Source organism: Phacochoerus africanus, chromosome 4 (assembly GCF_016906955.1).
Source record: "Phacochoerus africanus isolate WHEZ1 chromosome 4, ROS_Pafr_v1, whole genome shotgun sequence".
NCBI classification, from domain to species: Eukaryota; Metazoa; Chordata; class Mammalia; order Artiodactyla; family Suidae; genus Phacochoerus; species Phacochoerus africanus.
In genome coordinates, this window is record NC_062547.1 from 16,758,510 (window position 1) to 16,782,002 (window position 23,493).

Consider the following 23,493-nt stretch of genomic DNA (forward strand, 5'->3'; position numbering starts at 1 on the left):
TGGGAGGCTCCAGACCACACCTATTAAGGGCCTGGGGTACTGAGGGCCCAGGCCTTGGTTTTTCCTTCGCTACCAAATATTCTACTCAGGTGTCAAAACCCAGCTTGGCCGCTCCCTCTACTGGCCAACTCACACACAGCAGCAGTCTCCAGGCCCTTAGGTGCCCTGCGGAAGGAAGTCCCCTTCCCCAGAGCCTCTCTGGGGCACAGGAAGCATGGAGGAGCCCCCTGGGCCACAGAGGCAGGAAGCAGGGGTGGTGGAGGTAGGAGGGGGCTTCAGCAGGCTGGAGCCCAGATGGGCATGATCTCATCACCCTGATTCCTTCAGGCCAAAGGAATCCAGGGTCAGCCTTCCTCAAGCCCAGGATGAGAGGAGGCATCACTTAATGCACAACAGCCAAAAGCCCAAGGGGAGTTAAGGACATTTATTTCACATTCACACATCTGTACATTTTCTATAAATAATACGGAGCTGAAATATTTACAGTAATCTCTTGCCCACTCCCAGGCTCTCCCTCCTGGCATCCAGTCCTGAGACACTGCCTGCAGACAAAGATACGGCTCCTGAGCTTGGCCTTTACCCACCCCACCAGGTTCCTGGGCATAGGAGCTGAGGGGCCCCGGGACTCTCCTAGCCCCAGCCATTCTGTTCCTCCTGCCAAAGGCCAGGCAGACCACAGGGAACCCGCTGCTCTGCAAACGGCCAGTCAGCACGGCCCCACTGCAGTGGTGGAGGCTGTGGTAGCAGTGGCGAGGCTTGTGCCCATGGGCAGTAGCTGCCAGCTTGGGAAACACCTAAGGAAGCAGGGAGGTTGCCACTCGCTCTGCTGCCCCTTGACTCTCCCTTCCTTTCCCCACTTGCCCCTACGTCTAAAGGGACAGGCCTTGAGCTTCCCTACTCCCCAGCGTGACTCCAGGCACCCAGTGGTGCCAGATCACAGAGGACTGAGAGCCTGAGCTCTCATTAACCCTGGAGGGTTACAATGCCAAGGACGAGGAGACAACACAAATGTCTCAGGGACACGTACTGGCGGGCTCACACTGGCCTGTACTCTCAAGAGTTCTTAGAAGCCACTGGCCCAACAGACACATACACAAACACACACATACTTCTGAGCTCTGAGGGAACAGGAGGCAGGTGTTCCGGGGGTGGAGAGGGAGAAAGTGAAAGAGACTAGCTCTGCCCTGTGAGAGACACACCGGGACGCACAACAGGGACCCATCTAAGCTGCAGCAGGGGCTTTCAGAGGACACACATGCATCACCCACTCCTCAGTCACGGCAGCTCCGTGCACTTGGGAACGGTGAGAGGCAAGGCGCAGCCCCTGGGCTGTGGCAGCCTTAACCACTTGCCATCAGCTGGAGACAGGTCGGGGTGGGGTTCTGAGGTCTTCCTCACTGCTACGCACGGCAGCCACATACGAGAAGAGACACAGCACAGAGTAGCAGATCTCGTGGGCCTGGAGGAGAGAAAACCAGCCAGGTTAACATCATGGGGATTCCTACACCTTCACACGTGGAGATCTGCTGAGTGGGAAACTCCTGCCCTAACTCTGGGCTCAGGCCTCCGGGCAAAGAGCCCCACGTGAGGCCGCGGAGCTGGCCCGGGTGAGGGGATCAGTATGTGCACCTCTCCCAGGCTGCAGACGGACTCCAGCTCCAGTTGAACCCCTGGCATCTACACCAAATGGCCCCTCGCCCTGTGCTCTCAGAGGCCCACCCCACGCCTGCCGGAATGTCCCTGGGGAGCCCTTGGCAGACTGGCCCGTCGGGGCTGGGAGGCACACTCACCATTGGTGTCTTGTACTTGTGGCTCACCACTTCTTTAATTTCAGGAACTAAAACCGGACGGGCAAGAGACAAAACAGAAAGTTCAAAACTAAGAGCAGTGGTGCCATGCTCCCCCAGGCGGCAGCGCCCGGCACCAGGGCCACCCTTCCCCTGTGCCTCAGCCCCTTCCGGGTGAGAGGACACTGGCCCAGACTCCTCAGCCAGACCTCTGTGGTCTGCGGTGGCTCCAGGCTCCAGGGCTGTGACTCGACCCACTCCTTTGAGTCGCAGCATGGGAGCAGGCTAGTCTTTCACTAGCCTGGTGGCTGCTACTGTCCAGGGCCCCGATGGATCACAGTGGGTGTCCCCAGATTTTGGATGGGAGGAGAGCACTGTTTCTAGCCTGTGCCTCACCTTGCTGAGATGTCCAGGAACTCATCCCCATCACCAGTCCCCCACTCTGGTCAAGTTTAACACGTTCCCTGCACTCCTAGCCCCTACACTGAGGGTCCTGTGGCTGGAGGAAGAAGTGGCATGATGCTAAACCCACCAGACTTGGGAGTTTCCTTCCCTGATGGCAGCAGAGGCCCAAGCCTGCCTGTGTGAGGGAGAGCGTCAGAGGGCTCTGGAGCAGACACACCGAGCAGAAGAGACAGGCGAGTACAGCACCCGGGGAGGGACGTGACGAGGAGCATCAGGCAAAGTACACACATGTCCACAGCCCGGAATGCAGGACTAAGAGTCACCCCTGCCCCAGCCATGCAGGGTTCTGCTTGGCCAGAGGAAGGAATCAGGGCCCCCAGCCTCAGCCATCATCACGCCCGAGACTGGGAGCAGGGGGCGTGCCATCGCCCTGGGGGCCAGAAGAGGTAGGAGAGTTGGCCACACCTTCTTCGGACCCTGGGAGGTAGAATTCCAAGGGCCCCGGGGTTAACAGGGAATAAACTCCTCAAAGGTAGAGCAAGAAGCCCAGGTCCTTCTCCCGAGTTGGAAGATTCCCCCAAACGTCTCTCTGGCAGAAGAGAGAAAGGAGCACATGGGAGAAAACTCAGAACCAATAAGCCAGCACGAGGGTGGAGGAGGTTGGGAAGGAAGAGGGTGGGGAGAGAAGGGAAGAGACAAACTGGCGATGTGAGCAGCTGGCTTAGGCGCAGGGAGCCCGCCCCCCAACTGCAGGGCCCAAGGCAGGGGCCTGGGGAGAAAGGCAGCACGGCGAGGTCACTTTACCTGCTGGAGAACGAAGGTTTTCATAGCAGCGATGAGGGGCACAAAAGAATGAAGCACAAACACAGCAGGAACTCAAAGCCCCAGGGTGAGAACCCAGACACCACTGGTCAGTCTCAGTGCTGGGCTGGAGGGAGGCTGGCTCCCGGCTTCCAGCTCCCACTGCCCTCTGCCTCTGAAGCCACTAGGCTTGTCTGCCCCCTAGAGTGAGCCTGCCTGCCCTGCCACACTCCCTGCTCCAGCACAGAGGCCAGGCAGACCCGGAGAGGCCCCGGGGTGGCTGGATGCAGCACTGGGCTGCTAGAGGGATGGCGACGGGTGACAGGAACCCAGCAGAGCTGGGGAATGGCCCATCTGCTCTGCCCCAGACCTTTCTGACCACTGGCTGGCCAAGTGAGGGAAGGTGGCACTGGTTTGCGGAGCCTTTTCAGTAGCAGGGCTGAGCTCTAACCCCTGCGTCTGAGCCGCTGCTCTTCTGCGGCCTGTTCCCTGGCAGCCACCGTCTAGCTTTCCTTTCTCCTCCCTTCTCTCAACTCAGGGTCCCCTCTTCTTCCCTATCACTCCTGCTCCTCCTGACCTCTCTGCAGAGGCGCTTCTTCTCTGTCTCTAGTCCCTCCTCTGGAGCTCCGAGGTTTGAGTTACTGCCATGTGAGTCCAGACCTAAGAGCAAAATAGTGTAATTACCAAATTCCTCCAGGACAAAGACGCCTCGAACTGTATTGCACTTTTTAATGTGATTCAGCTCTATGAAAACCTGTAAGAGAGGGAGGGAGGGTGGGGTAAGGCCCAGAGGCTCCCCCACCACCCCACAAAGCCCGCTCTCCCAGCTACAGCCCCACCCCACACAGAAAACCTACTTCCCAAAGAGAGGACGGAAGAATCCACACACACACAACTCAAAAGCGCTAAGAAGCGAAGACAGCAGAAAGGGCATGTACCTTCCGCTCCTGGCCGGAGGAGAAAGCATGGGAGAGAAAGGAAGGCGTTAGTCTTAACGGTCAAAGCCAACCCAAAGGCCCCTCTGCTGGCCTGGGCTGCCTGCCCACACCCTCTGCCCAGGGCAGCGCTTGTAGGACACTCTGGCCGGGGGCCCCCCTCAGCCCATCAGCTCTCTACCCTTCCATGCATCCTCCTCCGGCGCAGAGGGCTGGCACGGGCGCAAAGCTCCCCTCAGACTGTCCTTGGGGGGAGGTGTTGGCATCTTCCTTGAAACAGGATCCAGGCTCTCCCCAGAAGTATGTGGTGATGGTAATAACAGCTAGCACTTAGGAGCACCTCCTAGGAGTTCTACAGAGACTAGGTGGTCCTTACAACTCTGTGGCACAGGATATGGTACCACTCTCGTTTTATAGATAAGGACGCTGAGGATCTGAAGGACGCTGAGGATCTGAAAGTTTATTTGCCCACAAATAATGAAGCTGGGCTCTGATTCCAAGTCTGCCCTGATTCCAAAGACCACGCTTTTCCCATCTGTTACCCCACACTGCAGAACTCCGCTGGGGTCCAGTCCTTCCTCAACTCCAGCTGACTGTTACGTGGTAGAAGATGGACCCCAAGGCCATTATCTCGCTATCAGTCAGGGTATGATTTCCTCTCTCTACACGATCTCTCTTCCGGAGCAAAGTCTTAAACTACGGGCCAGCTTGTACATGCCTTGTGACAGTTAGCTATTAGGTCAGTCCAAAGGGGTACACCAGAGGAAAAGAGGGCATTTGGGGGTCATTTCTTCAGAAGGTGAAGCATCGGGGGAGGCCACAGCCCTAAAGTGCAGTCAGAAGCCTGCTCCCCGAGAAGTGCTGGCACCTTCGTGGTCCAAAAAGTACTTAGGTAACCCCCTCTTTGGGCAGACCTTAGGGTCTGACTCCAGTATACTATTTAATGTCGTAATATTACTGATGTACAGATATGCTGCAAGTAGACTGCCAGAAGTCTGGGCAGCTGTTCCCCTTCACACCAAGCGGCCCGGCTGGATTCCTGAAAGGAGAACTAAAATGGCAGAGGGGCAGGAGGAAGCCTCGGGTTCCAGAGGCTCACCAGCCCTGAGTGGCTGCGGCCTGGCCAGGGGCTGTGGTGCTTCCCACATTTGGGTCTGGCTCAGAGCCTCAAGGAGAGGAACCGATGCCACAGGGAAGGGGGAGGGAAGGCACTTGTGTGAAGAGTCAGGACTGGGAACGGACCTGGGATGATGCGCTGGCCTCAGAAAGGAATTAGCTTAAGGACTGTCCACTGAGAGAAAAAGTAACGAACGCTGCGTCAGAAGACCAAGAGAAAACAGTCAGCTCCTAGGTGGAATCGCAATGAGGGAAAGAGGTATCCTGAAGTGCTCCCCAGTCAAAAGCGGGGAGTGGGGCTGTGGAGCAGGGGGCAGGGTGGGGACACTCAGAGGAAGGAAGAAAGAGGAAGAAGAATCAGCAGGAAAAAAAGGCAAATAAACACACACGCTCCAGATAGGACAGACGCAAGCTACTCACACACATACACACGAGCTTCACGCGCCCCAGAAACACGCGAGGGGATCAGCCGGTCTAGACTCTCAAAGCGAAACCACCGAGCAAAAGCACGCCCTGGGGCAGGGGAAGGCAGACACTGTGCGGAGAAGGGCCAAGTGAGACGCTCCCACTCACACTGTGCTGAGTCTATCGGCCACCAAGGCGCCCTCTCTCTCCCCTCCCGCACGGGCTCCCTGCCGCTCCTCCAGGCCGGCGCCAGAGTCACTGCGCCCTCCCCTCCATCGCTCTCTCGGCTCCAGCTGCTCAGTCTCTCAGGAGCCACAGAGTTCTCTCTCATGCTCACTGGGGACCTGCACACTGAGCCTTACTGGACCTGGGCTAGGAAGCCTCGTGCTGCCACTTGCACCTACCTGGCTGTGCATGAACTTGAGATTGATTCCTTCTAGGGTGACCTGTAGCAAGCCGCCCTCGCCAGTCTTCATGTCCTGCACAGGGAACTCGCCACCTAGTTCCGGTCCTGTGGTGAGGGAGGAGGCTATCAGCTAACCAGGAGGTGGGCAGGCCTCCGCCACCCAGAAGGACGGATGAAAACCAACGGTGGGCACGCTCAGGAGACCGCTCTCTCCTCACCCGGTTTGATGCTCTGCTGTCGGGCGGCAGCGCGCTCCATGCTGTCCTTCACGCAGTAGTACAGCTCCCGACACTGCGGCACAGGGGAGAGCCGTCCGTCACACGAGCCCTCCAGGCTCCCACCCTCTGCTCCAGAACAGTCTCACAGACAGCGCTGTGTGTTCCATGCAAGGGCCAGAGGCAAAACTGCATTCTGTGTTCACTTCCCTGTGGGAACCCCAGCCCACACAGAGCTCACGGGTACCTTCTTGGTGTAGAACTTGTTGAGCTGGGTCTCAGAACCGTTTCTGCGCCACAAGCAGAGCACCTTGGTCTTAGGACAGTAGGTCATGTTGATGAGCTTCTCGTACCACCAGCGCTCGTACACTGTCCCGATGTTACTACGCAACACCACGCAGTCGTCACACACCTGGAGAAGCGCACAGGGCAGGCAGGGGCCCAGGTCTCTAAGGAGCTCCCCTGCCAGGCCACACTGTACTCCTCTCCCCACAGGGGACGATGGGATGATCGGTCCCAGGAGTATCCCCAAGGTCAGGTTTCTGCCTTAGGCTCAGTCCTCCTTAGGTGGAGACTCCAACACTGAACTGCTGGGCATGCTGCCCACGAGAAGGTTGGCTGCAGGAGTCACTGAAAGGAATTTGTAAGCAAGGACGAAGGCTCACTTTTCGCTTCAGTCTATGTGTTATTACTGCCTACGTGTTCTGGACTGCAAGTCCTGGGAGGATGTCTCCTGCCTCCACCTGACAGCCTTAGGCATCATCTCTGCTGACAAGCACAAAGGCAGGGGATTATGGCAGACTTAACCAAGGAGAAAAAAAAAAATGGAACCAACACTATATTTCCTAATCCCGGCTCAGCCCTAGTTCTGCATAAGTCTTTTAAAAACCTAACTGCACAAAGAAAAAGCAAGCACAAACCCCAAATAAACAAATAAAATTTAATCACACACCTGAAAAATATGCAAAAGACCTAAAGAGACATTTCTCCAAACGAGCACATGAAAAAATGCTCAACGTCACTGATTATTAGAGAAATGCAAATCAAAACCATCTCACATCAGTCAGAATGGCCATCATTAATGAGTCCACAAATAACAAATCCTGGAGAGGGTGTGGAGAAAGGGAACCTTCCTGCACTGTTGGTGGGAATGTAAATTGGTACAACCACTATGGAAAACCGTTTCGAGGTACCTCAAAAAACTATACACAGAACTACCATATGACACAGCAATCCCACTCTGGGGCATATATCCAGACAAAACTTTCCTTGAAAAAGGCACATGCACCCACATGTTCATTGCAGCACTATTCATAATAGCCAAGACATGGAAACAACCTAAATGTCCATCGACAGATGATTATATTAAGAAGATGTGCTATATATACATAATGGAATACTACTCAGCCACAAAAAAGAACAAAATAATGCCATTTGCAGCAACGTGGATGGAACTAGAGACTTTCATACTGAGTGAAGTAAGTCAGAAAGAGAAAGACATACCGTATGAGTCACTTATATCTGGAATCTAATATACAGCACAAATGAACCTTTCCACAGAAAAGAAACTCATGGACTTGAAGAATAGACTTGTGGTTGCCAAGAGGGAAAGGGAGAGAGTGGGAGGGAAGGGGAATTTGGGGTTAACAGATGCAAACTATTGCCTCTGGAATGGATAAGCAATGAGATCCTGCTGTGTAGCACTGGGAATTATACCTAGTCACATATGACGGAGCATGATGATGTGAGAAAAAAGAATGTATACATGTATGTGTGACTGGGTCACCTTGCTGTATAGTAGAAAATTGACAGAACACTGTAAATCAGCTATAATGGAAAAAATATAAATCATTATAAGAAATTTAATCACACAAATGACACATGGACAATGCTTATTGCAAAAAAAATTATACAACATAAGATGATATAAATTAAAAGGCAAAGTTCTCCTTCACACCCTCTTCTTGCTCAACATTTTTCCTCAGGTACACATACCTGTTCATACGCCTTCAGTTACTGTGGGAGCCATTACAGCATGATGCTTAAGAGCAGGTCTAAGATCAGACTGCCTGGGTTTAGATTCTGGCTGTCCCCTTGCTTAGCCACATCACCTTAAGTTAGTCTTGTCTATATTTCCTCACATGTAAGATGGGGAGTGTAATGACTTCATGGAGTTATTGTGAAGATTAAATAAATTAATGTGCATAAAATTCTTAGAATAAAGCCAGGCACATAGAAAGTATCCTAGAGTTAGCTGCTATAACAACAACATGACTAGATATAAGAAATATAGCACCTCAAACTCATCACGTCCAAATCTGAACTCCCCACCTCCTCCTGGGCAGATCCTCCTTCTGGGTCCCCTGTCTGAGTAGATGGCATCACCATTCCCCCAGCTGCCCAAGCCAGAAATGAGAAAAGATGCAAGACTCCTTCTTTCCCTCCAACTACATTATCGAGTCCCACCCATTCTGCCCCAAATACCCCTGGGACACTCTTCCCCTCCCCAACTCCAGCTATTAAGTCCTACTCTTCTTTTTGTCTTTTCCAGGGCTACACCTGCAGCATATGGAGGTTCCCAGGCTAGGGGTCCAATAGGACCTGTAGCCGCCAGCCTATGCCACAGCCACACTAATGCTGGATCCGAGCCGAGTCTGTGACCTATACCACAGCTCACGGCAACACCAGATCCTTAACCCATTAAGTGAGGCCAGGGATCGAACCTGCAACCTCATGGTTCCTAGTTGGATTCCTTAACAACTGAGCCACGACGGGAACTCCAAGTCCTACTCTTCAAGTCTAAGCTCAAAGATCACTTCTGAGGGTCGTCCATGGTTCCCAGGCCCTGTGGGTAACACCTGCTTCCTGAACATCTTCTCTCATAATGCTTATTACCCTTTATGACACTGCATGTCTAATTATCTGACTTCCCCAATGGCTTGTCAACCCTGTAAGGGCAACAGAAACCATGTCCTTATTCACTACTGTAACCCCCAAAACAGCAAACTCGGCAGAGTGTCTGGCTATAACATGCACTACATAAATATTAGGTAAATGATTAAGAAACACACCAGACTACCAGTTTCCATCTCTACTCAAGAGTTTACTGGGATTCAAAAACCTTAGGAAGAAAAGAGCCAGAGTAGCTAAGCAGGAATTAGAAACTCAGGTTCTAGCTCCAGTCGAACTCTGGGGTTCTCTCCATGTGGAAAATGGGGACAACTACTCTACCCTCCCTGACGCTTTAAGAACATCACGTAAAGGAGAGAGGCGGGTATTTAGGAGAACACGTGATTTCTAGGCTAAAGAGATGATGGTAAATAATATGTGATACTCGGCTATGCTGCTGGTGGAGGTGTAAACCAGTATAGCAATTTGGCAAAATCTATCAAAAGTGTAAATAGCTGCAGACACAACTTGGATCTGGCGTTGCTGTGGCTGTGGTGCAGGCTGGCAGCTGTGGTGATAATTTGACCCTGGCCTGCAAACTTCCATATGCTGTAAGTGTCGCCCTAAAAAGACAAAAAAAAATTAAAAAATTTAAAAAGAGACATATTTCCATAATATTTGGAGATGGTATAGAGATATCTGGGATACAATAAGTGAAAAAAAACAAATTACATAACAATACTTGTAGTCTGGAGTTCCCGTCGTGGCTCAGTGGTTAACGAATCCGACTAGGAACCATGAGGTTGCGGGTTCAATCCCTGGCCTTGCTCAGTGGGTTAAGGATCCGGCATTGCCGTGAGCTGTGGTGTAGGTTGCAGATGTGGCTTGGATCCCATGTTGCTGTGGCTCTGGCATAGGCCAGCAGCTACAGCTCTGATTGGACCCCTAGCCTGGGAACCTCCATATGCCACAGGAGCAGCTCAAGAAATGGCAAAAAGACAAAACAAAAATAAACCAAAAAAACGATACTTGTAGTCTGATACCAGTTTTATAAACACTGAAACAAAATTCCATATAAGTAAGCTATGTTCATGCAAGTAAGCATTTTTTTTATTTTTTATTTTTTTATCTTGTCCTTTTAGGGCTGCACCCTCGGCATATGGAGGTTCCCAGACTAGGGGTCTAATCGGAGCTGTAGCTGCCAGCCTACGCCTGAGTCATGGCAACGCCAGATCTGAGCCTTGTCTGGGACCTACACACCACGCCTCATAGCAACACCGGATCCTTAACCCACTGAGCGAAGCCAGAGATCAAACCCACAACCTCATGGATTCATCTCCACTGTGCCACGACGGGAACTCTGAGGAAAACTTTTTACTTTACTTACTTCTACATGGTTTAAAACTTTGGCAGCATATACTGTTTACTTTTGCAATGAAAAAGGCAATCAAGATGGCTTTTTTTTTTGTCTTTTTGTCTTTTGTTGTTGTAGTTGTTGCTGTTGCTATTTCTTGGGCCGCTCCCGCGGCACATGGAGATTCCCAGGCTAGGGGTCGAATCGGAGCTGTAGCCGCCGGCCTATGCCAGAGCCACAGAAACGCGGGATCCGAGCCGCGTCTGCAACCTACACCACAGCTCACGGCAACGCTGGATCGTTAACCCACTGAGCAAGGGCAGGGACCGAACCCGCAACCTCATGGTTCGTTAACCACTGCGCCACGACGGGAACTCCTTTTTTTTTTTTTTTGTCTTTTTGTCAAGATGGTTTTTAAAAGTCTTTGCAGGAGTTCCCGTTGTGGCACAGCAGAAATGAATCCAACTAGGAACCATGAGCTTGTGGGTTCGATCTCTGGCCTTGTTCAGTAGGTTAAGGATCTGGCGTTGCCATGAGCTGTGGTGTAGGTTGCAGACGTGGCTGGGATCCTGAGTAGCTGCGGCTCTGGCGTAGGCTGGTGGCTACAGCTCTGATTAGACCCCTAGCCTGGGAACCTCCATATGCCGTGGGAGTGGCCCTAGAAAAAGACAAAAAAAAAAAAAAGTCTTTGCAAACTGCTATCCAACTGATCATGCAGCTGGCAGGCTGTGCTGAGAACGGCTAAATGTGATAACGTCACAGTAGCCAGGTGCTGACGGGGTGAGCGTGGTACCCTCGCTTGGCAGTATGGGGTAGGTGGGGGGACCTATGAGGTGATGGATCCATCCCACACTACAGGGCCTTCACAGGAGGCTCCCTGCACAGCACTGACAGTGAGTCCTGTACCTCAAGGGATCCTCTGGAAAGACGTACTGTGGCAGGGATGTCCTAAGTTAGCCATCAGCTCTGAGGGGCACCTAGCCAAATTCCAACACTTCAAGGTCACGTAAAATGACTTTCTTCTCAGTTAAATAAACATATATGTTTCTGGCTCAGAGAAGAAACCCTGCCCTGTTGTTTGATGGACCCATGTCTTCAAAAAACTGTGAATGTGAAAATCAAATTCAACTAAGCCAAAGGCAACAGAATACCTGTAAAAATTAGCTGATTTCACTAATTTAGATAGGAGTTGTATTTGGTCCCTAAAATTACTTAGATTCATTTTAGAATTAAAAACACAGAAATTATTTTGGTGCAACCACTGTGGAAAGCAGTATGGAGATTCCTCAGAAAACTAAACATAGAACTACCATTTGACCCAGCAATCCCACTCCTGGGCAGCCATCCAGAGAAAACCACGACTCGCAGAGACACATGTACTCCAATGTTCATTGCAGCACTATTTACAACAGCCAAGACATGGAAACAACCTAAATGTCCATCGACAGAGGAGTGGATCCAGAAGATGTGGTACATATACACAATGGAATATGACTCAGCCACTAAAAGGAACGAAATACTGACATTTTTTGCAACATGGATGGACCTAGAAACTATCATGCTAAGTGAAGTCAGCCATACAATGAGACACCAACATCAAATGCTTTCACTGACATGTGGAATCTGAAAAAAGGACAGACGGAACTTCTTTGCAGAACAGATGCTGACTCACAGACATTGAAAAACTTATGGTCTCCGGAGGAGACAGTTTGGGGGGTAGGGGGATGTGCTTGGGCTGTGGAATGGAAATCCTGTGAAATCAGATTGTTATGATCATTATACAACTACAGATGTGATAAATTCATTTGAGTAATAAAAAAAAATGGAAAAAAATAAAAATAAATAAAAGAATGGTTATTAAAAAAAAAAGCACAGAAATGATGAAAATACAGCCAATTTCCTTTACAATAGTGGAGGAAGAAACAGTTTTCCAGCTATGACTCAAAATTCAAAAGCCACAAAAAAAAATGACTGATTAATTCAACTACCTAAAAGTAAAAAAAATCTGCATAGCAAAAAGATGCCATAAGCAAAACCAGAAAACTATTAAGAAACTTTACAGTGAATAGATCAGGTTGCCTACATCTGAACCCACGATCACCTTCTGGTGAGCCAACCAAAATTAAGGCAAAGGAAATATACAGCACCACCTACTCTTGCCAAAGTACCAGATCTGAAACTGATCAAACCTTTACAACTGAACTACTAGTTTGTTGAAATACAAGTGATAGAGAAACATGTTAACACTAAGGAGATGCAGTCAGCAAAAAGTCTAAAACATAAGATCCTCCACGGGGCAAATTTCTTCAACAAAATAAATGGCAATATGGGAAGGAAACTATTGTATGTTGAGAGAGAATTTAGAATTATATATCAACAAAACTATAAATGCATTTTCCCTTTGACCCAGCAGTCCTACTTCCAGGAGTTCTTAGGTAAACCTGCACATGTATGAAATGGAGCAGACATAGCAGCATGCAGAGTCACACTATTAGCAACAGCAAAAATCTGGAAGGAAGCCAAGGGTACGTATATACTAACTGGTTACATAAACTATGGAACACCATACAGCTGTGCAAAGATTGAGAAAGCTCCTTTTGTACTGCTACAGATCTCTAGGATATGTTTAATGAAAAACACAAGGTACAAGTTGGTGGATAGGATATACAACCTTTATGTAAAAGAGTAGACAAGAATTTATGTTCAGGAGTTCCCGATGTGGCTCGGCAGAAACGAATCTGACTAGCATCCACGAGGACACAGGTTCGATCCCTGGCCTCGCTCAGTGGATTAAGGATCTGGTGTTGTCATGAGCTGTATGGGCAACACAGGTTGCAGATTTGGCTTGGATCCTGCATTGCTGTGGTGTAGGCCAGCGGCTACAGCTCTGATTCAACCCCTTGAACCTCCATATACCACGAGTGTGGCCCTAAAATGACAAAAAGAAAAAAGAAAAGGAGTTCCCGTCGTGGTGCAGTGGTTAACGAATCTGACTAGGAACCATGAGGTTGCGGGTTCGGTCCCTGCCCTCGCTCAGTGGGTTAACGATCCAGCGTTGCCGTGAGCTGTGGTATAGGTTGCAGACGCAGCTCGGATCCTGTGTTGCTGTGGCTCTGGCGTAGGCCAGTGGCTACAGCTCCGATTCGACCCCTAGCCTGGGAACCTCCATATGCCGCGGGAGCGGCCCAAGAAATAGCAACAACAACAACAACAACAAAAGACAAAAAAATAAAAATAAATAAATAAAAAAGAAAAGAACTTATGTTCATATTTTATTATGTTTGCATAGCAACCCACTAGAGGGTACAAAGTGGTTATAAATAAAAGTGGTTACCTAAAGGAGGAAGGAGTGAGGTGGATGGGAAACAGTGAAAGGGTATAAGAATGAGAGCAAGACTTGCCAATGTATATGCCATTTTTATGCTGTTCTGATTTAGGGACAATGTGACTATATCTTCTATTCAATATACAGATACGTATAAAAGAAATGATAGGGAATCCTCTATTTATTAATATACTGGCACAAGAACCTGAAATTTAATGATAAATGGATCATGAAAATGAGTAAGTGGGAGAAAATATTCCAGCATCAGTTCTAGTTCTCTTGACTTTCAAATGTTCCTTTGGGCCCCGAACATGAACCAGCACCTACCTCCATGAAAAAGATATCTCCATTTGTGTCTGTCCCAGCATGTACCACAAAGGTCTGCTTCTTCATGTGCCGGCTGCCACTGGATCGGATGGAGAGGTCACGTCCGTTCTGAGGAGAGAGAGATCCTTTAGGGACGTCGAAACATCCCTCTCACAGCACTCTGAGCCAGAAATCCTCACTCAGCAATTCAATCCCATTCGTATCGGCTGCCTTAGAGCAGTGCCATCTGCTGGCCGCTGGCCACTGTGGACGTGTTCTCAAACTGCTGGGTCTCAGGTCTCCCGTACGTTTTTTAACTTTATTGATGATCTCCAAGAGCTTATGTTTTTCTGAGTTATAGTCATAGATTTTTACCATACTAGAAATTAAAATTAAAAATTTTTAATGTTTAATTTAAAATGAATTAGTGACTCATTAATAATGAATCCATTATATAGTAATATAAATAACATATACTTTTAAAATAACTGTATTTCCCAGACTAAAAAAATCTGAAGAGCAGCGCTATTTTACATTTTTGCAAATCTTTAATGTTTGGCTTAATAAAAAACAGCTGTATTGAAAAGAAAATCATGGCCTTGGAGAATAGACTTGTGGTTGCCAAGGGGGAGGGGGAAGGAGTGGGATGGATTGGGAACTTGGAGTTAACAGATGGGGAGTCCATGCCTTTGGAATGGATAGGCAATGAGATCCTGCTGTGTAGCACTGGGAACTATGTCTAGTCACTTATGATGGAGCAGGATAATGTGAGAAAAAAAGACTGTATACTTGTATGTCTAACTGTAACATGCTGTACAGTAGAAAACTGACAGAACACTATAAACCAGCTATAATGGAAAAAAATAAAAGTAAAAAAAAAGCCGTATTCTCATATCTGCTTTTATATTTAATCTGTTTGATAGGTTGCTTTGGATACAGTATATTAAAGAAAATCTTACTTCACAGATATGTATCTGGAAACAGGAGTATTTTACTAGGTTTTCCAGATAAATATGCATATTCTTCTTTGATACTACACCAGAACCTTAAGAAGTAGCAGTTTCTTAAAGTTAGTTGCAATGTGGAATCTGAAAACACATCAGTGAAATTTTATACTTTGTTACATTAAAATCCATTTGTTTGCTCTACACTTTGAGTGGATCTTTTTGCCCACAGTTGAATCTGTAACATCATACATCCACCATCTGGAAAATACTAGTTCACTGAGTTAAGCAGCTCTTCCAAATATCAAAAAATCATATTCATTAATATAGTAAATCTCATTAGGAGTTTTTAAACAGTGGCAAGTTTCAAGGTCAAAAAGTCTGCTGAATACTCAACTCCAAATAACCATAATTTGTTAATCATTCTTTCAAATAAAAATAGTGTCCCATGAACAAAGCTGCCAGTTCAGCTTGCAACTCAAATTGTCACAAACTGCTTTTCTTCTAAACAATCATATTCTGGTTTGCAGCAGAAGTGCTCTCTGTAAATTTCCCATTTTATCACATAGAATATTTTAAAAGATGCATATAAAAGTAAATTTTTAAAAATATTATAATCAATGATCAGATTTAATAAAATTGATGATTTTAATGGCTTCATCAAGGATATTCATAAGTGAAACTGGCTTTCTGTTTTTTTTTTTTAACTGAGTGTGTGTGGAGGTGGGGATACTAGCATTGTTTGGTGCCACTGCCTTCACTGTACTAAGGCACCATGGCCTTTTTTTTTTTTTTTTTTTTTTTTTTTGCTTTCTAGGGCCACATCTGCAGCATATGGAAATTCCCAGGCTAGGGTCAAACTGGAGCTGCAGCTGCCAGGCTACACCACAGCTGCAGCAACATGGGATCTGAGCCACATCTGTGACCCACACCACAGCTCACGGCAACACTGGATCTCTGACCCATTGAGCAAGGCTAGGGACCGAATCCATATCCTCATGGATACTAGTCAGATTCGTTTCCGCTGAGCCACAGTTGGAGCTCCCAAGGCACCATTATTTTTGCCCCATTAGTTCAAATGTCAATCTGGTGAAAAAGGCAAATAACATTTTAGTGTCATCATGAAAACAATATTTACCTTGGGGATCCACAGCGGTCCACAGACCACACAAATGGTGAAATGGCTGCACTAAGATGGTTTTAGTACAGAGAATCCTATCACAGAACAGAAGGGCAAGAGCCTCATCTAGAGTCAAAGCCCTATTTTCAGAACTAGAGATTTTGAAAATACAATAGCCAAGAAATGACTGTGGGGAAGCCTCTGCGTTCAACCACAAGGCCCATGCCTTCCCGGGAGGCTAAGGAGTGCAATGGAAGGGAGCCTAAGGGATGGCCCAGATGTGCTCACCAAGTTTGCCAGCTGGTCAAGCACTTCGTTGATTTGCTGGCTGTACACAAGCCCAATATGGGACTTTCCCATCAGGCGCCTCACCTTCTTCCGGATATCATTCTTATTCACCTGGAAAGCCAAAACAGGATCTTAATAACTTACCTACTAAGAGAAGCAGAATTTTTTTTTTTGGCTGCACTCCAGGCATGCAGAAGTTCCTGGGCCAGGGACTGAACCCAAGCCACAGCAGTGATAACACCAGATCCTTAACCCACGGCACCACCAGGGAACCCTGAGAAGTAGAATTCTAAAAAAGCAGACCACTGAGAATAAGAGAAAACATTTAACTGTGTGTTCTGCCAAAAGTCTGGAAAGAAAAACCCTGGCTCTGTCCCCAGGTGGCTTCCGTAGAAAAGTAGCTTTTTTTTTTTTTTTGTCTTTTTGCTATTTCTTGGGCCGCTCCTGCGGCAGACGGAGGTTCCCAAGCTAGGGGTCCAATCGGAGCTGCAGCCACCGGCCTATGCCAGAGCCACAGCAACGCGGGATCCGAGCCGTGTCTGCGACCTACACCACACAGCTCACAGCAATGCCAGATCCTTAACCCACTGAGCAAGGGCAGGGATTGAACCTACAACCTCCTGGTTCCTAGTCGGATTTGTTAACCACTGCGCCACGACGGGAACTCTGAAAAGTAGCTCTTAGAGCAGTTCTGGCTTAAGTGGATGGGGACTCAAGGGGATACCTCCTCCTTACCCCTAACCAGTACCATACCATTCTTAGATTGTAACAACTCAGAGCAACGGCCAAGGCTTGGCTGTTGCCAAGACACCTCCCTAGGGTTAGAGATCACCACTCTATCCCAACCAGTTAACTGATAACCCTAAAGTTCAAGAGACCCTTAAACAGGAAATGAAACAAACCAAGAGGGCCTGCAAGGCATTCTCTGCTTTTGGTCAACTAATGCATTTACACTTAGAGAGACTGGGAGAACAGGAGGAGAAACCCAGGGGCTCATTCTCAAAACAACTTCCTTCTACCCACCAAGTCCCTTTCAAGCAGGACTCTTCTATCTGGTAACATAGTTCTTCCACAGCTATAAAAACCAAGTATAACCAAGTCAAACTAGAACCTACCATTACTTTTTCAATGACTGGCTCTTTTTACATCTATGGAAAAACGTATGTGATAAAGGACTAGGGCTGAAAAGTGAATTTTAAGCATCCTCTCTCAGGTTTCAGAACCTATTACTTTAAAAATTTTTCTTTCTTTCCCCTTGGGCCGCACTCATGGCATATGGAAGTTCCCAGGCTAGGGGCAGAACCAGAGCAGCAGCTGAGGCCTACACCACAGACATGACAACACCAGATCCAAGCTCCATCTATGACTTATGCCGCTGCTTGCGACAACTCCGGATCCTTAACCCATTGAGTAAGGCCAGGGATCGAACCCACATCTTCACAGAGATTACAACAGGTCCTTAACCAGCTGAGCCACGATGGGAACTCTTTAAAAATTTTTAAAAAATGTACTCTGTGGGGAGTTCCTGTCATGGCACAGTGGTTAACGAATCTGACTAGGAATGATGAGGTTGTGGATTTGATCCCTGGCCTTGCTCAGTGCGTTAAGGATCCGGCGTTGCCATGAGCTGTGGTGTAGGTTGCAAACGTGGCCTGGATCACGCGTTGCTGCGGCCCTGGCGTAGGCCGGTGGCTACAGCTCCGATTCGACCCCTAGCCTGGGAACCTCCATGTGCCACGGGAGTGGCCCAAGAAATAGCAAAAAGACAAAAAAAAAAAAAAAAAAGTCTTCTGTGGAGAGTACTCCAGGCATCCTAAAACTATTTAGCAAAGGAAATCTATTTAAAATTCAAAATAAACAAATGGCATGCAATCATCAATCACCTTTACAACATTCTTTAGCACAATAGCCTGGCAGCTTCAGATAAATGGATCACGTGTGAGCTACAGAGAGGTCTCAGACCTTCTGAGGAAGAGCCCTTGTAGAATACTCTGACAGCTTCCCAAATGCCCCAGAATTTAGGCAAGAGAAACAAGCCTTGCCCTCCAACAGCAGCAGCAGCAGCTGGGCGTAATAAGCAAAATTAACATTACCTTCATCAGCAGCATGTAGGAGATGAGGTTGTGCAAGAGTGTGGCCAGCAAACGATCCTCATCATCCTCTAGACGCTTCCGGTCATGTTCTCCAAGGGACAGGTACCTGAAGAGGACACAAGGACAAGTCAGCCCTCAGGTGGGAGAACACAGAATTAACCAGGAAGGGGCTGACTCTGCATTTTCCCAAGGGTTTCTAAGCCTCATACCTGTCTATCATTTCCTGGGGACCCTGGTCCATACCCATCCCTTCTCTCTCCAACATCACAGCATCTAAGAACGCATCTTCCCAGAACTGCATTTGGTCCCATAAAGTAGAACGCTCTTTGCCTGTGTAGAATAGAGTTTTTTCAGGAGTTTATATAACATATGAAGAATGTGGCTGCTAAACTAAAATAAATTCCAGATAAAAGGGAGCCATTACATATTTCTAGGGACAGGAAACAGGAGCCTCTCCACCCCAGATCTAACATTCCTGCCACCAGCCCCAGCTGCCTCCAAGTGAGGCCCATTCCCTCCCAAGGAGGAGGGATGAACACAGCACACAAAGAAAGGTGGTTACTTATAGAAAAGGTCTCCATAGCAGCGTCCTCTAACTGGTCCCACATCGATCCTTTGTCCCTTCCTGCCAATTTGTGAGGAGGAAGGACCATGGTAGCAGGAAAGTAAAAGAAAGGAAGACAGAAAGACAGAGGCTATTGATTAATACCAAACTCTAGTTTCTTCTAGTTCTCACCCACTGCTTTTTCCAGATCTAGTAAGTCACCTGTTTAAGATATAAAAATGCCCTCTAAGGAGTTCCCATCGTGGCTCAGCAGTAACGAACCCGACTAGTATCCATGAGGATTTGGGTTCGATCCCTGGCCTCGCTCAGCAGGTTAAGGATCCGGCTTGCCACGAACTGTGGTGTAGGTTGCAGATGCGGCTCAGATCTGGCGTTGCTGTGGCTGTGGCGTAGGTCAGCGGCTGTAGCTCCGATTCAACCCCTAGCTTGGGAACTTAAACATGCCGCTGGTGAAGCCCTAAAAAGAAAATAAATAAATAAAATGCCCTCTATCATTATCACTGAAATAAGCAAAAAGCCAAGCAGCTACTTATTCAGTGCCACCCTCTTCCCCAGCTGAGTACAGCTTCCTTCCAGGGTAAGGGGTCTTTCCAGGCTATTTCTCACCTAGGAGTCCCTCGTAGAGATAGACACGCTGGCTTACGTCTTCGGAGGAGCGAACTGGGCTGCCCATCAGCTTCTCCTTTACACTTGGCTTCAAGCTGTGGGCTTTACCCTAAAGAAAAGAGGCTATTGGTCAGCTGTCAATGAACGGGGCAAAGTAAACCACGCAGCTCATTAAAGAGACTCACACACCAGTCACTCATTAGCCACGCTGCAGCTGCCCTGCCTTTGCTCCTCTGCTTGCCTCAATCAGAAGTCAATGGGATAATCCTGCCTTCTGGTACTTTCTGTTACTGCCTCCCAAACATGCAATAAAGTTTTCATTTTTACTTATCTTCGCCATTTAATCTCAATAAGATCTTTGCCCTAAAAAAAAAAAATTGAGGCGTTCCCATCATGGCTCAGTGGCTAATGAATCCAACTAGGAACCATGAGGTTGCGGGTTCCATCCCTGGCCTTGCTCAGTGGGTTAAGAATCCGGCATTGCCGTGAACTGTGGTGTAGGTCGCAGACGCAGCTCGGATATGGCATTGCTGTGGCTCTGGTGTAGGCTGGCAGCTACAGCTCCAACCTGGGAACCTCCATATGCCGTGGGTGAGCCCAGAAAAGACAAAAAGACAAAAAAAAAAATTTAGGTGTTCCCTGGTGGCTCAGCAGGTCAAGGATCCAGTGTTGTCACTGTTGTGGCTCAGGTCACTGCTGTGGCGCAGGTTCAATCCCTGGCCCAGGAATATGCTTCAGATGTGCGTGCCCCCACCCCCCAAATCAGGCAAATTCTCTATAATAGCATGACTCAGTAAAAAGAACACTGGGCTTATAGTCAAAATTACCAAAGTTCAGATCCCTGCCTCTTACTAGCTGTGCATCCTTAGGTTCGAAACTTGGCTTCTCTGAGACTCATCTTCTTCACTTGCAAAACGAAGGTTTTTGTGGATTTTTTTGGCCACACACAAGGTATGTAGAAATTCCGGGGCCAGGAATCCAACCAGCTGTACCACAAGGGAACTCCAAAAGGAATGTCATCACACCTACTTCATAGGATAATTCCAGGGATTAAATGAGAAAATACATATAAAGCACTTAACAGTGCCTGGCACACGGCTGGTATTCCATAAATGCTAATTTCTTTTCTCCTCCCATCCCTTAGAAATATCTTCCTACATAGAAATACCACTAAATGGAGTTCCCGTTGTGGCGCAGTGGTTAACGAATCCGACTAGGAACCATGAGGTTGCGGGTTCGGTCCCTCCCCTTGCTCAGTGGGTTAAGGGTCCGGCGTTGCCATGAGCTGTGGTGTAGGTTGCAGACGCGACTCGGATCCCGCGTTGCTGTGGCTCTGGCGTAGGCCGGTGGCTACAGCTCCGATTCGACCCCTAGCCTGGGAACCTCCATATGCCGCGGGAGCAGCCCAAGAAATAGCAAATAGCAACAACAACAACAACAACAAAGACAAAAGACAAAAAAAAAAAGACTTTCAGCTGGAAAAGAGGTTGTTTTCATGCCCATAAAAACAACACATGCAACAGCATAATCAGAGAAGCAACTGATCAAAGGTTATTAGGCAATACCTAATTAGTGTGTCCAAACGCCAGCTTCCTGGTTTACGGCCCAGTACTCTGTTCAATGAGCCACATCAATACAATTTCTTTCTTGCTAAAATAGCCTTTTCAAGCCAAGAAATTTAGGTAACTCCTCTCAGCAATTCAATCATACAAAGAGCCCTTGCCCAGAAGCACAAGTAAGAATTTGTCCCAGGAAGGTGGCAGGAAAGGTAGCAAAGAGCTGAATGGCTTCTTGCAAGACTGCTACTCCATGACACATACCTTAACTTCTAAAATGGAAGCACACTAGAAGGATTTAAAATACTCTCATTCAAAGGGTCTGTTTAGACCCCGGGAGAGTTTAGATCCATTGGTTTGAGTGGCTCTGTTGACACTCAATCCTATTGCCTACCTTCACTCTGGGATGTCACTTGCTCTATTAGATACACGTAAACAGAAGGCCCTGGGGGTTGGAATGATCTCCATGTTAAATAATTTATTTAAATTTCACCTTCCAAATCTCTTTTGGGCTTCTCCACAGACCAAAGATGAGCACCTATGAGCTCCTATAGATACATCCATTCTCAACTCTGCCTAACGAAGTGCTAAGGGTATCAGAAGAGGCATGTTGGAGTTTCCATCGTGGCGCAGTGGTTAACGAATCCGACTAGGAACCATGAGGTTGCGGGTTCAACCCCTGCCCTTGTTCAGTGGGTTAACTATCTGGCATTGCCGTGAGCTGTGGTGTAGGTTGCAGACGAGGCTCGGATCCACTGTTGCTGTGGCTCTGGCGTAGGCTGGCAGCTACAGCTCCAATTCGACCCCTAGCCTGGGAACCTCCATATGCCACGGGAGCGGCCCAAGAAATGGCAAAAAAAAGACAAAAAAAAAAAAGAAGAGGCATGTATACACTGAAGGGCACTGTGTCCAAAGACAAAAGCTAAAAAGAATTACTTAACTCCAATGGATCCGCTGGCTTACTGTATAACCTATGGCAAGATCTTTTCTTCCTAAGGCTCTGTTTCCCTCACCTGTCAGAAGAGATTAGTCAGTAGCAATATATTGCACTGCAAACTTCTGAGAATGGGAATCATGCCTCATCACCCCTGCTTCTTTAGTACAGAATCTGGCATTTAGTAAATCATTTAATAGATATTTATTTTATTTAATTAATTAGTCTTTCTGTTTTTTCTAGGGCTGCTCCCTCGGCATATGGAGGTTCCCAGGCTAGGGGTCGAATCGGAGCTGTAGCCACCGGCCTACGCCAGAGCCACAGCAACACGGGATCTAAGCCTCGTCTGCAACCTACACCACAGCTCAAGGCAACACCAGATCCTTAACCCACTGAGCAAAGCCAGAGATTGAACCCGCAACCTCATGGTTCCTAGTCGGATTCGTTAACCACTGAGCTATGACAGAAACTCCAATAGATGTTTATTAATGAAGGAAAATTTTAAATAACTGTTAGGAATGTACTAAAATGAAATGCCATTTTAAGGTGCTATATAAATAAAGCAGTAACCAGAATAAAACTAGATTAGTCCATAAAAACAGAATGGTATAAAATGAGAGCTGTAACAGCCCGGACATTGTCACAAAGGCATCATTTTGTTTGTTTTAAACATGGAGGTTGTTGCTACAAAGGAGTCGAAGCCCTTACCTGACTAGGCAGGGAGCCTAACTCATCAATGATTCAGGAGAGGGTTCTAAAAGCCCAAGATCATGGAGTCAAATGACTCTGAAAAAAGCTGATTTAAAAAACATTTTTCGGAGTTCCCGTCATGGCGCAGTGGTTAACGAATCCGACTAGGAACCATGAGGTTGCGGGTTCGGTCCCTGCCCTTGCTCAGTGGGTTAACGATCCGGCGTTGCTGTGAGCTGTGGTGTAGGTTGCAGACCCGGCTCGGATCCCGCGTTGCGTTGGCGTTGGCGTAGGCCGGTGGCTCCAGCTCCGATTCGACCCCTAGCCTGGGAACCTCCATATGCCGCAGGAGCGGCCCAAAGAAATAGCAAAAAGACAAAACAACAACAACAAAAAAAAACCCAACATTTTTCTTTAAAGTCAAATGAGTGAGCCTTAACTATTCCTTCCTCTTTCTTTTCCTTCTAATTGCCTCCTTACTTTTCATCTTTTTTTTTTCCTTTTTTGGCCGCCCCCCACCCCCCATGGCATACGGAAGTTCCCAGGCCAGCAATCAAATCCAAGCCGTAGCTGTGACCTACACCACAGCTGTTGCAATGCCAGATCCTTAACCCCCTGTGCCAGGCTGGGGATTGAACCAGTGCCTCCACAGAGACAAGTTGGATCATTAATCCACAGTAGGAACTCCATTTCTTATCCTTTGCTAACCCAACCCCATCCCATTTAAAAAAAAAAAAAGGTTTTCTTTTGTTA

General features: G+C 47.8%; 1 protein-coding gene across 39 annotated transcripts in view; it reads right to left on the reverse strand.

The window, feature by feature from the left end:
- Positions 1–409: 409 nt before the first annotated feature.
- Positions 410–23,493, reverse strand: part of MADD (MAP kinase activating death domain) — a 45,580-nt gene continuing 22,496 nt past the window's right edge. For 18 of the 39 annotated variants that reach the window (XM_047775790.1, XM_047775776.1, XM_047775795.1 and 15 more), the window contains 12 exons: positions 19,561–19,669; positions 18,952–19,014; positions 18,599–18,719; positions 18,390–18,495; positions 16,297–16,407; positions 13,966–14,073; positions 6,318–6,482; positions 6,074–6,146; positions 5,854–5,960; positions 3,678–3,747; positions 1,791–1,837; positions 410–1,459 (listed from right to left, as the gene is read on the reverse strand). In XM_047775790.1, the coding sequence (XP_047631746.1) occupies positions 1,355–1,459; positions 1,791–1,837; positions 3,678–3,747; positions 5,854–5,960; positions 6,074–6,146; positions 6,318–6,482; positions 13,966–14,073; positions 16,297–16,407; positions 18,390–18,495; positions 18,599–18,719; positions 18,952–19,014; positions 19,561–19,669 (1,185 nt within the window). In that variant the 3' untranslated portion in view covers positions 410–1,354. Of the gene's footprint in view, positions 1,460–1,790; positions 1,838–3,570; positions 3,654–3,677; positions 3,748–5,853; positions 5,961–6,073; positions 6,147–6,317; positions 6,483–13,965; positions 14,074–16,296; positions 16,408–18,389; positions 18,496–18,598; positions 18,720–18,951; positions 19,015–19,560; positions 19,670–23,493 lie in introns of all 39 variants that reach the window. The other 21 variants (XM_047775806.1, XM_047775805.1, XM_047775804.1 and 18 more) reach the window with 4 other exon arrangements.